Source organism: Grammomys surdaster, unplaced genomic scaffold (genome assembly GCF_004785775.1).
Source record: "Grammomys surdaster isolate TR1022 unplaced genomic scaffold, NIH_TR_1.0 199, whole genome shotgun sequence".
NCBI lineage: Eukaryota > Metazoa > Chordata > Mammalia > Rodentia > Muridae > Grammomys > Grammomys surdaster.
Window position 1 is genome coordinate 872155 of NW_021604644.1, and position 12032 is coordinate 884186.

General features: G+C 40.6%; 1 protein-coding gene across 1 annotated transcript in view; it reads right to left on the minus strand.

Moving 5' to 3' along the window:
* Nucleotides 1–9740, minus strand: part of Invs (inversin) — a 30505-nt gene extending 20765 nt beyond the window's left edge. The window contains exons 1-5 of the mRNA XM_028770270.1: nucleotides 9566–9740; nucleotides 6915–7024; nucleotides 3379–3550; nucleotides 2063–2218; nucleotides 1420–1649 (exon numbers count right to left, since the gene is read on the minus strand). Of these exons, the coding sequence (XP_028626103.1) occupies nucleotides 1420–1649; nucleotides 2063–2218; nucleotides 3379–3478 (486 nt within the window). The 5' untranslated portion in view covers nucleotides 3479–3550; nucleotides 6915–7024; nucleotides 9566–9740. The remainder of the gene's footprint in view (nucleotides 1–1419; nucleotides 1650–2062; nucleotides 2219–3378; nucleotides 3551–6914; nucleotides 7025–9565) is intronic.
* Nucleotides 9741–12032: the final 2292 nt, after the last annotated feature.

Sequence of the window (12032 nt, forward strand, 5' to 3'; positions counted from 1 at the left end):
ACAACATATGAAATGTAAATAAAACATCCAATAAAAAAAAAAAGAATCCCAAAAAAAAAAAAAAAAAAAAAGAAGAAAAGGATGTAATCATGTTGGCAGATGCACAAACAATATTTGATAGAAATCTAAGTATGATCTTAGCAACTAGAAATAAAATCTCATGAAATGTTGAAGTATTGGAAGCCAGATCGCTGATAAGCCAGAATGAGTTAAAGATAACCAGAATCACCAATCCATTCAGAACTACATGAGAGATCCTAGATAGTTCAAAAGCAGATGCTTCCAAAGTGCTACACATAAAAATGAACAGAACTGGAAAGTTGATAAAAGCATGTAGAAACTGTCCATTTAGCACAACACAAAAAACATGCTAAATTATATGATGCATATAGAGACAAGGACCACAGTTTACATACTTTTCATTATGCTGCTTTTACTTTTTAAGAGTATTTATTTATTTATTTATTTATTTATTTTTCAGCATGCACACCCCTGCTCCAGCATGCAGGCGGTCGGCAGTCAGCCACAGGAGTCAGTGGTCTCCTTCCCACTCGGCCATCTTGCCAGCTCCTCATCATGTTGCTTTTACATACAACAGCAATCTTGGTGGACACTTCCTCAGTGGTTAACAGAGGATCTATTTTCTGGCTTGGAGAACCTGGCTTATGATAGTACTTTTAGGGTCAAGCCAGCCCTCCAAAAGCAGTGCTAGGGAGACTGAGGGAAACTAATACTGCATTGAGGAGGTGGTATGGATTAGATCCTTTCTGAGGAGTCTGGCAGTGCTCATGCGCGTGCGCACACCCACACCCCCACACCCACCACAGTTGATCACACTGTATAGCATTTGTTACTTTGATTCAGTAATCTCCTTAGAGGGATTATTCTAAGGGAATAATCTGAAAGAGGAAAGATAATTTATGAAGGTAATTCTGGCAGGGTTGTAAGGTGGAGACCTGTCGGCGTATGGGAGTTAATTACAGACCTTGAGAGTTTAAGCTAAGGCTCCCCACTCCCAAGTACCGTCACTAGAGTTATTACTGAAGCTCTTTAAGCTCCAGTCTCCTCCACTGTGAAGTGCGATGACGTAACCACTTCATTGGGTCAATGGGAGGGTGGAATGCACAATTCTTGAATGTAAAGCTCTTGATATTTCAGGATATTAAGCAGTTGTGATCATGGGAAATATTATATATCAACTGAAAAAATGTTGGTGCTAATTTTAAGTGAACAAAGGCATTTTAAAGATCATACATGTGTATACATACATTAAATAACATAAAGATACAGATGAGCACTAGAAGAGAACATTGACAAATGGAAATCATCTTTCTCCAAGTGATAACCTTTCTTAATCCGTGACAGAGAAGGATGCTATGCACCATGGAGCTGGTCGGACAGGAAGCCCAGGGTTTCTACCTCTTTGTCTTGGATGTTGGGGTCTGCATTGTTCTCCATGAGCACAGCCATACAGTTGATGTATCCTCCGTATGCAGCACACTGAAGTGGTGTTCTTCCTGCATAATCCTGCACATTTGGGTTGATCTTATTTTCTATCAGTATCTGGCAGACATCAGCATTTCCCCCCAGTGCTGCCCAGTGTAGAAGTGAATGTCCATCTTGGTCAACCAGATCTACTCGTGCTCCGCCTAGCAAAGCAAAACTACAGTGAACGTATGGACAGCATTTGTTGGAAGGAACAGAAGCTTAAAAATGTAACAGAGCTCTTTAAAAGCTTTTTTTTTTCTCCCCCAAATACTTCTATGCATTATGCACTGTCAGTGCCAGAGCTTTAGAGAATTCCTGAAGGTTTGGAGAGGTTGGGACTCATTCTCTTCCAGTGAATGCAAGTGACAGTCTTGGGGGAAAGTGTAACCTAAAATCACATGTTCACCAACAGGTGAGGCCACAGATGAAGACAGTTTTCTTCTGGTTCCACTTGGGCACCCTTCCTGAACTTTCTGATGCATGACTCTGTGTGTGAATGAAAGCATTCACACTGGGTGTGCTGGAGTGCCTACCTTTTGTGTGAGCCCTAATAGAAGGACTTGTGCCAGCTAACCTTTAATAAGCGTCTGAATCACATCTCTGTGTCCCATCTCACAGGCTCGGAACAGTGGAGTATGTTTCATGACGTCAGTAGCATCTACTTGAGCATCATTGTCCAATAACAACTTCACGGTGCTGACGTGGCCAGAAAGGGCAGCAGCGTGTAAAGCTAAAACAGAAGCCAAAGCCGTTGGTAAGCTCTCACAATAACTCTACCTTTTAATTTTAAGCATGCTTTTCTTTCTCTTATGATTTCCACCTCCCTGTGGTGAAATGTAAGCTAAATTTTTCTCTCTCCCTTCCTTTCCCTGACCCCAGCCCTGGCTATGTACATGTTGGTGTAGTATGTAGGGGGATGGTGAGGCCACTGCTGTAATCAGTTCTGGCTGTACTCAGTGTTGTGCTAGAGATTTTCTTTTCCTTCTGACTTGCAATTGGGATTTCAGACAAAGAAGAGATTTTTACAGGATGCTAAATACTATGCCTCTTAGTAACTAGTATGCAGTTGCAGGTCTCTATTAATAAAGGAAATTTGATGCAAGAGTCTGATAAGGACTGATAAGGCTGTGAAACAGTGAACATTCTAGAGTCATGGGACGGTCTAACATGAGACAGCACTACTACTCAAACGTGAGAAAAGAGCATAAACATGAGACTTGAGAATACATTTAGATATGCACATCCCTTAAAACATATGGTGAAGTGTTCGTAGCTACTAAATATGCACAGATTTTTGGATATGTATGTATATGTTGAGGTGTATCTGCACGTGTGTACACACATGTGTTGAGGGCCAAAGTTGACATCAGTTCATTGATTGTGTTCTACCCTACATATTTACGCAGGGTCTCTCACTGACTCCACAGGTCAGCCAGCTTGCTCTGTGGTTTTCTTGTTTCCTCCTCCCAAGCATGGGGATTACTGACCTGCCTCCAAGCCTCATTCACTGTGTCTGGTTCTCACACTTGCATGGTGAGTGCTGTACCCACTGAGCTATCTCTTCAGCCCCAACTATGCAGAGCTGTACGTTTCTGATGTTTTTTTTTTTATTTATTTTTTTTATGAAACAGGTTTCTATCTTGTATCTAAGGTGTAGCCAAAGCTATAAACCAGAGGTTGATTTTTACCTGGTGGAGACACTAATTTTAGCCATAATACTTAGAAGAAATAAAGCCCTTGGAATAAGATCTTGGCAAACTCAAGCTTAAAAAGTAAAAGGCTAAGTCAAACAATATTACCTTAGAAATGGTGACCTCACATTTCTGTATTATAAATTTGGTAGCACTTCCCAGCACCTGTAGCACTGTGAGCCCATGTACCAGTTCCTACCTGTGCCTCCGTACTTGTCGGCCATGTTAATGTCGATGTCTGATTTTAAACTCAGCATAGTCCTGAGCACATCGTCACTGCCTTTTCCTGCTGCCCACATGAACGATGTTCTTCCTTCCAGATCAGAATCATCCTTCACTGAAGGATGCTTTAAGAACACTTGAACTGTTTCCTGTAAGAAGACTTTATCTGAAACACTGCAGTGGAGGAGCACATCTCTACGTGGTAGGTAATACAGCACCTGTGTGGTTCCATGAAGAAGACAAGGGTTTCCCCTGATGGTTTTTAAAGAAAATTTCAGTTTCCATAGAAAATGATGATCTTCTTCCCTTATATAGTTTTTGTTTCTGGGACACTTTAAGAACATAATGTAATTTTCTCCTTCAACATCCTTAAATGTGGGGTGATGCCTGCCCCCTCCCAGCAAATACTGAAGGAGAGGTAGAAAGACTGTAGGAGCCAGAGGCTGGGAAGGGCTGCTGCCCAACAGTGTTTTCTGCACATCACAAAGGCTGGCACATGGTGAACTCACTGCAGCTGTGGCTTCCAGCACAAGACTGGGCCTGTCAACATGTCCGCTAAGGGGAGAAGGGCTTGTGAGTCCCCACCCCCCTCTGAGGGACTATGACACTCACTTGGTGGCTGGGGGAACTCATGCTCTCTTCATTAGTGCTAAGTAGCCCATGCTCGAGTAAGTAATCTCTCACTCATGCAGGCAACCCTACTAAACCCGGTGTGTCACACACACAGAAGACATGGACTTAGGGAGGGAGCTTACTGGGGAGAAGGTGGGGATGAATGAAACTGTCAAAGAACAAAAAATAACACTAAAAAATTAAAAGATGACAAGTGTAACATAACTGAGAATGAGTCTCTTTCATCAAACATCCAAACATTTAAGGCCACTGTTAGAAATGAAAATTAGAAGGCTTTAAAGAATTCAGTGTCATGACTAACATTAAGTTACACATTTGCTTGTGCACTATACCTGCACAGACCCCATATTCACATGTGCCTTTAGAGAAGCAAACAGATTGTCTCACTGTGTATTTCATTTCTAGAAATCTTGAGTAGTTAATACATTTGTTGATTACTGATCAAAAGTTACTATGAAAATTTAAATTTTAAATTTTTATTTAGCCTATATTTATTTTCCTATATTTAAGGTCCTGCCTCTGGAATAATGGAAAAATAAGGATGCTGGGTAGTCAGTCCTAACAGTGTCTAGCAGTTGGGTTAGTGCTGTTGGTTTCTGTGCTGGGATCAAACCCAGAGCCTCGCTGGCTTAATGCTTTGCAAGTGCCGTGCAGCTGAGTGTCATTCCCAGTTCTTGTACATGGGTTAATATTCCCGCACTGACGTCTTTTTTAGAACTCAGACACAAATTTCTAGGAAGACGAAGAAACTTGTGCTTGAATAAATATAAAAGAGTTTCAAAAATAAATTTCAGTAGCTGACTTAATATTTTATATATAGAACAGGGCTGGAAAGCTAGCACAGCAGTCAAGAGCATTAGCTACTGGGTTCAATCCCCAGCACCTGCATGGAGGCTTAAAACCACCAGTAACTCCACTCCTAGATGGTCTGACTCCCTCTTCTGCTCTCCAAGGGCAACAGGTGGCCACATGTTACACAGATATATGTACAGACAAAACACCTATATATATACAATAATAAAAAAGAATAAATATAAAGGCTCTTCTAATTTAGTCCTTGTTTTACACTGCAAGAAATGCAGGTTTATGACCACATAAATACTGGAGACAGGTACAGGAACAGATATAAAACTGGAACTCCCAGCAATCTGTCCACAGCATGGTAAGGTTTCCTAATTTTAAAATTATTTCCTGATTTGTTAATTTTTGGTGTTTTTCAAAAGAGAAAATAGCAACCTTCTGTGGAATTAACAGAAGCTAAAATAATTGATAGGCTTGCAACAGAGCTTAGAAATGTGCATAATTATTAAAACCAGCTCAGGAACTGGCAGCCTACCTAACTCAAACATCTGTAATATGCTACCGTTCTTTCTTACTCCGACTGATAAGTTTTTAATTGTTGGTATTTGTATTAAAGCTAGAGTCTGAAATCTGGTTTAAGATCACGGGCAAGGCATTTAATCTCTCAGAACCTGGAAATGGGATATTATGACCTATCTCACAGGCTACTGTTATGTAGTGAGTTTTCATTTCCATGGACCCATCAGCTTGGGCCTTGTGACTTTCCCATCTGTGTTAAGAAAGAACTATTTCTCCAAATATTATCGAGATGTTCAGAGTTAATAAAAGATAATGGTTTGCCAAAACTCTAGGTGGTGCATTGAGTACAGTTTTAGAGAGGCCACGAAGGAATGAGTGTGAATGTGCAGATGGCCAGCCTGTGAACAACCCAAGAGTAGACACACAGCGTTCTTGTCACAAAGGGCACTCACGAGGTTTGGATCTATTAAAGAGAAAGGTAATAGACTCACTAGCATACAAGACAGGATCAAACTGGCTTCTGCATGGTAAGAAGGGATGAAAATGAGATAGAATGCTGAGGTAAAAAAGTAGGAATTATGCTCTGCCCAGGCTAGAGCTATTAAGAGTTTCACTGCACACTCACAGTGAAGACAGAAAACCAGCTATGGCCTCTTTAATATCTCAGCGTCATACTACACACCATCACGATGCCAAGTGAACCCAGGACACAATAGATAAGAATGCACTTTATGATCTATCAGGGAAGAACTATAGATAATGGCCAGGATCTCTAGATATAATAATCCACACTTTTGCATTCATAGATGTATACAATCAATAATCACTAACACAAGTCATAAGAATGTAGTCTGTGTTTGGACACCTAATCTTGTATGTACACAACTGCTCTCATTTGTACACAATCCATAGGAATACGGCCTGTGCAGACTCCTGCTCTATGCCAGGTGCAGTAGACACTTGTGTAAGTTTGATCTACGTTTCCAGCAGTCCTGAAAGAAGACTTATAGTTATTGAAGAAGCAAAGACTCAGAGAGGTTAAGAAAGTTGTGTGAGGTCACATAGCTAGCAGCCTGCATAGTTGGGATTCTAGGAGTTGGTTTTTTCAGCTACAAAGCCTTGCTGCAGAGCTTTCAAGACAATTCTAGGGTGCTGAACAGTAAGACATCCTTAGTGCTATAAAAGTCACAAAACAAGGCAGTACACTCACTGTAAAGCAAAAGGTCAGACAGAGCGTTTAAGTAAAGTGACATAAAACTTTTCAGGTGACTAGGAACCTTATAAAAACACAGACCATGACCTGTATCATGGTGCTGACAGTGTGAATGATTGTTAAGAGCCAACCACCCTACCAATTCAGATACATGAACTTTAATTTAACCCGGTGCAGTCTGAATTAGATCAGTGCCAACCTCCTTTTGATAACACTGTACTCTGTCTATTAGAATAGGCTGACTGAAAGGGCATGAGACTATGGTATATTATTTCTTGTATGGAATATGAAGCTATAATTATATCAAAATAAACATTTTATCACGAGAAAGGGGAATCATCACTTACAGCAAAGTTACTCTGAGCTGCATAGTGCAAGGGTGTTGCTCCTTGGCTGTCTGAAGGGATCGTTCCAGATTTGTTTCTTTCTAGAAGTAGATGGACAATCTGCGCATGGCCTGAGAACAGACATAAGGTATGTATCTCACACAAAGAGATAAGCCAGCTTTTAATTAATTTAAAAGAAAGAAGATAAAAAGAAGAAGAAAAAGCAAAACAAAACAGTAGCATTCAACAGCATTTAACAGGTTTTGACTGCTCCCAGCACAGCCTTTTCCTCCTCTCCCCTGTGCCTTATGACAGGGTAGGATGGAGGCAAAGCTTACAATAGTAAAAACAGGATGCTTCATCAGGAAGGAAAAGCAGTGACAGTAAGAGCCAGGCTTAGGTGCTGCCTCTTGGGCTTCTTGGCTTCATTGCCCATCATGTCAGGGCTCTGCTTTCTGATTCCCCAGAACTGAACAGCAGCTCCCTTCTACTGCTCAGCTGAACCAACTGATATGAACCTCTTCTGACTCTGAGAACTAACCATCCCCTCAGGATCGCTCCCTAGTCTTTTAATATCAAGGCTTCGAGTTCACACCTCACAAAATAAGAGAGCATGAATTGTGATGTGGTGGCTGGCTACCAGTCTGTATGTAGTACAGTCTGAAAGAAGTATCTGCAAGGGAGAAACTGTACAAAGGGTCAAAGAATTAACAAGCTTGGTGTGGTGGTACATGCCTGCAAGCACAGCACTTAAGGGCTCAGACAGGAGGAGTGAAAAATCGAGACTAGCCTGGGCTACCGAGAAGGTACTGGGACATTGTCTGGTTATCTTGTCTCAAAAAACACAACACCACAGCACACAGAGGGCTAACAAACTTAGGAAACCCTTTTAGACTCTCTAACAGAGCATGTAGGGAACGTGGCAGGGCAGGATACCATGATGGAGGAGCCCTCTGAGCAAGGCTGTGGTGGTGGAAGCCAGGCAAAGGGTCTGCCTGGGGACTATCCTCATGTACTCATTCCACACATGTGCTTTAAGATGGAGTCCTCCTAACCCAAGCACAGGCCAGATGACTAACTATCTGTAATAGTGTCAATCTAAACACATCTACTCTTGTTTGGGTAGCAAAGAAAAAATTAAGTAAGGGAAAGAAAATCAGCATTGGAAAGATGAAGGGCATACCTCAGAGATGGTCTCAAGAAGGCTCAGAGCAAAGTCGAGAAACTGTTAGGCATCTTCAATTTAGTCAGAAAGAGATGGCTTCTATGAAACAAAAGAGAGCATCCTAGGAGGAAAACATGCTGACATGAAAAGCTGATGGAAGGAAATAAAATGAGTGCAAGAAAAAATAGAGGAGGCAGGTGGGAATGAAGACACAATTGAGATAAAAGATCCATGTAATAGGAATAACAAATCAGAATGTACAGAATGAACGTGAAGTTAGTGAAGTGAAATCAAAGTTGTGAATACACCCACATTCTAGAGGAAAAGAAAAGGGGTGAAAACACCTTAGAAGAAAGACTAAATAACAATTATAAGTCTGACATAAAAGCTGTATGCAAGAATGAAAATCACTTTAAGCAACTTAAAAATTAAAAGCAAGATATTCACAACTGAGAAGATCCTCAGACTGTTAACTGAGTGGACCCTCAGACTGTTAACTGAGTGGACCCTCAGACTGTTAACTGAGTGGACCCTCGGACTGTTAACTGAGTGGACCCTCGGACTGTTAACTGAGTGGACCCTTGGACTGTTAACTGAGTGGGCCCTCGGACTGTTAACTGAGTGGACCCTCGGACTGTTAACTGAGTGGACCCTCAGACTGTTAACTGAGTGGACCCTCAGACTGTTAACTGAGTGGACCCTTGGACTGGTAACAAAACCAAAGCAGTAATGAGGAAAGGGCACGGCTCATTATGAGCGGGAGGAAACAGGTGAGGTCTTGCTTGTGACTCTGACTCACAGGTAAACATGATTTCGACAAATTGAAAAGTCACCACAACAGAGCCTAGATTGCCACCTGCAACACTAGGCAGGCTACAGCCAAGTGATGGCAGCACATACTCTCTGGCAGAGGTGAAAACAAAGAGGCAAGAACACATTTAGAAAGAAACCCTCTGAAAATAATAATAATGCCCCAAGAGTTAAAAAAAAGTATTATTTTAAAATAATGACTGTAAGTGGTTAAACTATTGCATCAAACAGAAAAGCTCCCAGGATATCCTCTTTCAAACAATCTGACACAAATATACATACCAGACACATATCTGCCCTCTCATAATGAAACAAAACAAAACAAACAAACAAAAAGTGATCCCCCAAATGCAAGCATCAAATGAATGGCTTCCTTTGCCCACATAACAGCCATGAATGTGAAGCCAGGTTACATTATAGTCACATCTTGTCAATGAATTTTCATCCCCTTATAATAAAAGTAAAAACTTATAGCATGATGTTGAAATAAGAACAAGTATTTAATAGAGAATTAGTTTACATTACCACATTCTAAGGTGCAGTAGAAGGAGCTGGGCTATGAGATAACTGAGCATATCAATTAGACATGAAAATGTTTAAGCAGGAGGAAGGAGCCCACAGGAGATGTGAGGTACAGGACTTCTACAGTCGGGAAGTCTTTCCTACCAGTGCTCCTCTGACTTACAGCAGAACGTACCTAGTAAGGCTGCCCAGTGAAGTGGGGTTCGAAATAAGTTATCGTAAGAGGTTATGTTGCAGCTTTCATAGGAGGTCAAGACATCCACCACCGTTAGGTTTCCATCAGCAACTGCGAAGTGCAGAGGTGTTCGACCCTCATAGTCTTGCCAGTTCAATAAAGACTCAGTTGGGGCAGCATCCTAGTTTTAAGAACCAGAGATTTCAGACACATGTAGAATCCTCAATAAATAATGTGTGCCATTTACATTAACTATTGCTTAAAATGAAACCTCCACAATCTCTATAGGTACAAGTAAAATGGTAGCTTAAATGTATGGGCTAAATCTTTAACAATTAACTTTCTTATTTACCAATAATACAAAAAGTACAGAGAAGAATAGAGCAACTACCATGCTTGCATTAAAAAGGTGTGACACTTTGCCTAATGTGCTTTGGTGTCTGTTTTAAATTAGGTGAAAGCTGTGCTTTGTTTTTTTAACATATGTAGTCATCCGTAAACAACACACATTTTGATATTTACATCATGGAAGCATACTTATAATCTCTTTGGCAACTTTTTCTTCCTACCCTATTCTTGTAGGTATCCCTGTTGATTCTAGTACGTTTGTTAAACTAGAATTTTGTTGTCCATTTTTCTCCTGAGGAACAGTTATGTTATTTTCATTTTTCTCACCATAACAAATAATGTTGCAAAGACTTTCCCTCACATATTTCTTGCAGCTCAATGTGTGAGATTTTCCTCTTATACACATGGAAAGAGGAATTGCTAGTTGAAGGATTTTTGCAACTTCTACTGCACGCTGTCAAGCTGCTCTCCAAATGCTTGGACCAATGAACACACCCATGACAATGTGCAAAGTGTTTATTTTCCACATGCTGCTACAGATTAATCACTTGGTATTATCAAGCCTCCTACATGTTATTCCTAGTATGAGGCTGAAAGACATTTCCCTGATGCTTAATTTAAGGTGCTTTTATGAATGAAGCTGGCAATTTTACTCCTGTCTTTATGGTATTCAGTTTTATGTCTCTGTAAGTTGACAGTTTATTTCTCTGTAAGTTCACAGCACTTACTGACTCTTCTGCTGGATCTTTGCAGTAGACATTATGATGTGCTTCTTAAATCTCCCTTTGACATCAAAGACCTTATTTCCCAGCTTCCAGGGACACTACCAGCCCAGAACTCTCATGTCTCAGCTTCCTGGAACAGCTTCAGCTAAGGAGTTTCCTCACCCAGTATTCCTTCTTATGTTAGGCCACATTTAGAGCCAAGTCCTGATGCTTCAGTTTGACTCTCTGAAGGGTCATCCTGGATTTATAGCTTCTCATGTAGTCAGCCCATTTTACCAACAAAGGGTAGTCCAACCTGGGGCCATGGACTACCTATGTCCTAGGACAGCTACAAATGCAGCCAACCCTGTCCCAAAATTAAAAGAGTATGCATAGTTAAAACATTATGGGATTATTTATTTATTTATTTATTTATTTACTTTTATGAGACTCAATTGCAAGGTTATTGACCATTAACTTGTAGATGACAATAGTATCAAATGTTGGACATGCCTAGGATCTCAAAGTAAGGTGTGTTTACATGAGGCAACTATCTATGAAACCTGTAAGAAAATAAAAGATGTAATAGAAAGTGAGCAGAAACAAAAGCTATCACAATGACCGGGATGATTTGAACATACCAAATGAGCTTTCAAACTCATAGTGGATTCCTAATCTTATGGACTCTACTATATAGACGCTGGGATTACAGACGTGTGCTACCTTGCCCAGCAAACATGATTTTTTTTATTCCAAAAGATCACACCTAGACATACTGCAAAGGAACTATAGAATGTTAAACACAGAAAATTAAAATAGTCTGGATGAAAAGGCAGATCATCTTACAAAGGATTGACCATTAAGACAGCAACAGACTTGACTTGCAAGAAAAACAAAAAAGGTAGAAAGCTGTAAAACTATATAAAATAAACAATAGAGGCATGACTGTGTAGGATGGGCACAAAGAAAACTAGTCTTCAAGAACAAGATAGAAGCAATTAAAGAAATGGAGGTTATGAGCTTTGGAGAACAGGTCAGGTGGCGTGGGTCATGGGTAGTTTTGAAGGGAGGAAAGAGGGAGTGATGTAATTACATTTGAATTTATTAAAAAAGAAAAATTAAAAAGACATTCTTAACAATTAAAATGCAGTTTAGACTGGAGTTGAGGCTCATTTGGTAGGGTGCTTGCCTAGTGTGTACAGTGTCCTGTGTGTGATGACCAGCACCATGTAAACCAGGTGTTGGTGGCAAGGGGCTGTAATGCTAGCATTTGGAAGGAGAAGTTCAAGGTAATCCTCAACTACATAATGGGTTGAGTGCCAACCTTGGCTATGTCAGACCCTGTCATAAAACAAAGAAAGGACGGAAGGAAGGAAGGAAGGAAGGAAGGAAGGAAGGAAGGAAGGAAGGAAGGA